The following is a 6,000-nucleotide window of genomic DNA, read 5'->3' on the forward strand; positions in this document are numbered from 1 at the left end:
AACTGAGTCAATATGCATGCCAGTGTGTAACTGAAAAGGCTCCATCTGCTGGTTAAAATACTCATGTCCTTTGTCACCACATGCTTTCTCTACTGCAGCAAATTTAACTCCCACTGAATAAAAGAACTCAGAGGTTGCCAAGCACAAGCTAACGCGGACAATCCCTTCTAGTAACCAGAGATATGCTGGCAAGGTAGATTTGGGATGCTTGCATAATTGATGCCTATTCTCAGTAACACAAAAAGGAGCAAAAGGTGTCAGGACTGACTTTTTAAATGTAAATGTTGCGCTTGAAAAATACTTTTTTTCACCTATTGTTAATTGTCCAAGTGTAAATTTAGAAATACATATTTAAGAACACTGAAGATGATCTGTAAAAAAAATTTTAATCTCATGTTTGCATTCAGACATTTAGTGATCTACACAATTAAATAGTTTATGGTGCTTGTCTCTATCTGCTTCATTTGAAGCTTGCTATTCATATAACCATTTCAGAACGCTAGATAGACAGCTATCTTAATTTTAATGTCCCTGAACTTTATTATTGCAGAATACATTGTACCAAAAGCATGACAGCATTCACTGGATACCTTCTCTAGCTAAGTTCACATATTGTTCAAGTTACGCTCCATATTTTATCAATCACTTAGGAAACAGAACTGCTCTTAACTAGTACTACTTCAGGACCACTAAATATCTTCTGTAACAGATACCCTTCTGTAAACGATATCAATATTCAAAAGCCAACAAATCAGTGATGCCAATCACACAGATGTAAGGCAGCAACTACTCAACTTAGTACACCCTACAGCTTATTTTGGACAGTAAATAAACTACTGTAATGAAGCCTAATATAAGTTTTCAAGTAACACTTCAAGTTTTTTGACGGGCATGGTAACTTTAAGAACTCAAAAAGCCTGACAGCACAAACAATAGCAGCTTACAGTACTTTAACTCTGAGGCAAATTGGAGACATTGCTCATAGCCCACTGCATGCTGTAAAATGCACGCACCCTGCCCATACAGCCCAATACAGAAAAGCAGCTTGTGCCTCAAAACTCATAGATTCAAGTCTGCAAGGATTTCAGGCTAGTAAAATTCTCTCTCATAAGTGCTATTTAGTTAGACTGCCACACCAGGGTAAAGCAATGCACTTGACTTGAGGAGAGCATGCCTCCAGTCAGACACCACAAACTTGCAGGGAAGAAGTTTCCTGCACAGCCCTCAATTACACATTACAAATATACCCTCAGTTACCCTTGTCCAGTCATAAACAGAAAAGCACTGGTTCAAGCTTAATATGTTAATATGACAAAATTTTATGTACCAGTGTAATATTGTTCAGAGACTTGTCATTTGACTTACCATCACAAAAGCTTTAAGTCAAATAAGACACTATTTCATTTTTTAAGCTGTAAGTCATCCAGGATATGTGGAAAGATATGAAACACTCGATTCTGTAAAAGCTTGCTTTACTGTACTGATGCTACTTCCATTTTCACATATAAAATCCCACCAAGGTAAAGCAATCCTTAGAACGTATTTTAAAAGGAAATGCTTCAATAACAACCCAGGAGAAGTACTACACAGACAGACAAAGTTACCAGTAACTGGTCCAAAGCTTAGTTTGGAAACGATATATTCCAGTCTACCTGTCAACAAATACTTGGTTCTCCCTTGAAATCCATTCATGGAAATGAAGTTACATCTAAGACTTTTCTTGAAAAGAAAAAGCTTTTTGTCATTTTCATTATTAAACTGCTTGAGTTTTAATCACTAGCAGATTCTGACAGGGTGCTTCTCATCCATTTGTGTATTTTGTTATTTCAAATGGCTCTAACATCTCAACAGACATATCTATACTCTTGCAAGGCTTCACATATTTTCTTACGGCTTTAAGAAGCTGGAATACCAGACACTACCCTCTTGCATTAAAAAGATGCATTGGTACACAGAATTAGACAGACTCCCATTAAGGCGATGATGCATGTTGGGGAAGTGGACTGGACTTGAGAAAGCCTTTGAGCAAAGCCTGAAGTGAAAGCCCAAAGCCATCACTGAAACACAGCCACTGTTGCACAGTGAAGTCTAAAATCCATCCCATCATGAGCATGCACAGCTGTTAAAAAAACAAAAGTGATAGTCAACTACAGAGCTACTTAAGAAAAAAACCATAGAGACACTAATGCCCTCTTTAGTGGGATATGGCAGACCACATAACTTCAACTTAGGAATGACAGAAGGAGAAGCCTAGAAGTATGTTCTACTCCAACAAGAGCTTCTTTCAGTTATGACATCATCTACAGTAGAACAGTGATAAAAACCAGACATTCTTCACTGCAAGAAGCAGACACAAAGAAACACAAACCCATTACTTGGCCATACTGCCTTGTGAACATTTTATGACACTACTGAAGTAGTATCAACTACTGAAGAAAACACTTAAGATTACAAAGAGTGTTTTGGAAATTTGAAAGTATTACCTGCAAAATACCTAGAGACAGAACTGCAATATTATGTTCCTTTAAATGCTACTTATGGCTGGTGCAAAGAAATCCAATGAACTATTCAGTAATGAACTGAATTTAATGAACTACCATCATTGTAACTGCCAATCTCACCAATGTATTAAAAGCAGCAGACTAACACACTCCACTTCTAAAAGTAAAAAATAATGACCATAAGTAGCTGTTGAGGGAAGAGGAAATACAGAACAAGCTCTTTACACTTTCACAACCTCCACCTGTTTTCAAAACAGACCCTTTCTGAGGCTCTTGCTCATCCATTTACTCACCTCAACTTATCATTCTCTCAATACTTGCCCAACTTCCCCTTAAGTCCACAAAACCTTCTGCATATACATCATATGGCAAGCACACCTGTGAATTCCCTACAGTAAGTGAACAACCTCCTTTTGTTTCTTCTGAACCTAGCACCTAACTCTGATTTGATTGTGTGCCTCCTCTTCCATCTTTACCTGCTCTCTCCACAAGAGTGTTAGAGAGCCTTATCATATACTTACCCCATCTTCTCCACTAGGCTGACAAGTCTATTTAATCATTTTTCATCTAGAAACCAATTTATATCACATTGTCCTTCAGTAAACCTTTTCCAATGATAACACAGTGCAGCTTATTGTATGCAAGGTAAGAAAATAAATGTGAATTTATGCAGTTATGAATCTTTTTCCTATTGTACCTTCTACTCATCCCAGATGTTCTAATCCTCAATTGTTCTCTGGTTGTAAGAATTCTATCAGACATTTGTTTCAACTCCCCCTTCTGACTTTCATGTACACATTGCCACTAAACAGTCTTCTCAAAACACCTATGTCCTAAACAGTTGATGATTCTTATCTTTAAGACTGGACCTAAAATACAAAACAAGGAAGGTTAAAGGGTATTTCATACTTTAGATGAAATAAACTGGGGAGGGTTGACTGAGGTCTTCCTCCATAGAAGTAGTACCAGAGCTTACTTATTACTTATCTAATACCACATAAACATAGAACCACCTGATTTACCAACAGTGGCAGAAGGAAGTGTTGCAGTGTTCTTTGTTTGATCATACTTCTGCATTTTCAAGTCACAGTACTTACATTCTCAGATTTGATTCACACTTTCCAGAAAGTAATTTCAACCTATTGTTTCTTTAAGCCATTTACTTCATGTGGTTTCTCTAGAAATTCCTTTTATTCAGTTCCTACCATTCTTTCTGCTCTCTCCTTTCTAACCATTTCAGTTTTATCTCAGCTGCAGCTACCTGCTAAACACACTCTGGCACCAAGGCCAGGCTCCTGACTAGGCATTGCTGTTATGAAGAAACCAACTTAGATGACCCCACTGAGCACCTCTGTTCAAAACACCTACATCAAAAATGACCGCTACATTAGTAGAGCAGTTTATCCTTCTGTCCCAAAAGCCTCTAGCTAATTTCTGTTACAAGAAACCTAAATGTGCTCAGAGCATACTGACTTTCATTACATCTGCAATCCTCTTTTTATTTCAATTCACCTGAGAGTAACGATTAGCATCATCCACTTTGACGCTATACACTCAATGCTTATGTCACTAGCATCTCTTTCCTAGATGGGTGCATTCCCCTGTCAGGTAAGGGGTATCTCCTACACAGAGGGAAGGTAGTTTCACCATGAATTAAACCTATCAAGCAGTCTGCTCCTACACAAATTTGCCTCGAACAAGCTAAAACAATTGGGATTGTGCCTTTCTGGGGCAGAGATAAGGTAAAGAAGCCGCGTGGAATTAGACCTACAAAATCTTAAGTAGTCAAGCGCCTACAAAGAACTGTAACAATCCAAGAAATGTGCAAAATTCATGGACCACTAAGTTATCAACACTGCTGTTATAACAAAGGAAAGACCCACTAAACATACTGATGTCACAGGAAGCCAGCACTTCATTAGAATGCAAATTTTGTCAATGTGACTCAAGTCTCCCCTTGAAGAGTAGTGGAAAGATGAAGGAAACTCGCATTTTTTTCAGTGTTATTTCTCTGTCCATCACAACATTCTTTGTGTCACAAATTCCACATCCCCACTGAAAACAAGTGACACCTTTTTGGAAAAGGTCTTGAAGGAGAGTACCAGAGGAGGGGCTCAGAAGCGCATTAACAAAATCCAGACCTTGAGTCATCTGAAGAGAGTGGAAATTACAACTGTTGAACCACATGTATTTTTCAGTAAGCACAGGAAGTAAGGCAACACATGCCTGCTTTACTTAGGCACCGGCCCGGGAAGGAAGCGAACCCAAGCTCCGTAGTTTCATCCATCTCCCCCCACCTCTCCCCTTCCAACAATATAAATCCGGCAGGGAAACGTACCCACCACCTGACCCAGCTACGCGAGCGTGTAACATGAGGACAAGGGGAAGCTCGCTGCTTGCCATGTGTGCGCACTTCTCCCTCGCCCAGGAACTCGTCAGCGAGCGGGCCGGGGGCAGGGAGAAAGGCGAGGCCAGAGGAGGCCGCGCCGCCCACCGCCGCCGGCACAAGCCTCCCAGGGATCTCACAAAGGAAGCGGGGTACGGGGCAGCGGCCGCCGCCGCCGGGCGCACGCCGCGACGGCGCCCCGAGGCTGCCGCGGAACAAAGGCTGCGGCCCCGCCGCCCCCGCCGGGGGGCACGGAGGCGTGCACGAGGCCGGCGAGTGCGCACACCTGCGCCCCCCCAACCCCGCGGCCACAGAACCCCGGGCGCGCAGATACCTGCGGCGCCGCTTCCACAGCCCGCCGCCGCCACGAGACAGGGAGACAAACTAAGGTCCCCGGCGCATCCTGCTACTCCCCACCCCATCCCAAAAGGGAATGAGGACGGCCCCCTACAAGACGCTGGAGGCAATGTCCCGCTGGGGCCCTTTGTGCGCTCTTCCCTGCTCCCCACACTCCCTTCCCACGTTACCGTGGTGAGCAACGGTCTCATCTGCTCGCCCGCCCGCTCCTCTTCCATCGCGGCCCCGCCGAGATCGCCCAGGAGAGAGGAGGCAGAACGCGATGCGGACGCAGGCTGGGGCTGCGGCTGCCCGGTGGAAGCGAGCAGCACTGGTGCCCAGCAAACAAGGCGACCACGACTACTCCACCGCGCCGGGGGGCTGAGCCCAAACCTACTCGGCGCACTCGCTCCCCCCGCCCCGCGCGCGATCGGCAGCGCCGCCAGCCAATGGAGGGAGCGCAGCGCGTGGCGCGCCGCCGCCCCCGCCCGCTGCGGTCCCCCGGGGGTTGGCGCGGCCCGGCAGGGTGGGGAGGGGCGGGGCGGTGGAAGCGGCGGTCCCACGCGGAGCCGCATGGCCGTTACAGTTGCCTCAGCCTCGCCTCAGCCGTCCCCCTGGTCAGCTCCGCCTGACGGCAAGACTCCGAGTCCGAGCTGGCAGAGCCTGTGCGGCCGGCCTGAGCGGTAGCGCAGCCGGTGACTGCTGCTGTTAGACCCTCGCTTCTCCCATCACTACTTCTCACTTGCTGGCAACTTCTGCCAACCTTCCACCACAAAA

General features: G+C 44.9%; 1 protein-coding gene across 1 annotated transcript in view; it reads right to left on the bottom strand.

Moving 5' to 3' along the window:
- SLC4A7 (solute carrier family 4 member 7) overlaps positions 1-5,477 on the bottom strand; it is an 87,343-nt gene extending 81,866 nt beyond the window's left edge. The window contains 1 exon segment of the mRNA XM_054160931.1: positions 5,415-5,477. Within this exon segment, the coding sequence (XP_054016906.1) occupies positions 5,415-5,462 (48 nt within the window). The 5' untranslated portion in view covers positions 5,463-5,477.
- Between the last annotated feature and the right edge of the window lie 523 nt (positions 5,478-6,000).

Source organism: Dryobates pubescens, chromosome 4, assembly GCF_014839835.1.
Source record: "Dryobates pubescens isolate bDryPub1 chromosome 4, bDryPub1.pri, whole genome shotgun sequence".
In the NCBI taxonomy this organism is placed as follows: Eukaryota; Metazoa; Chordata; class Aves; order Piciformes; family Picidae; genus Dryobates; species Dryobates pubescens.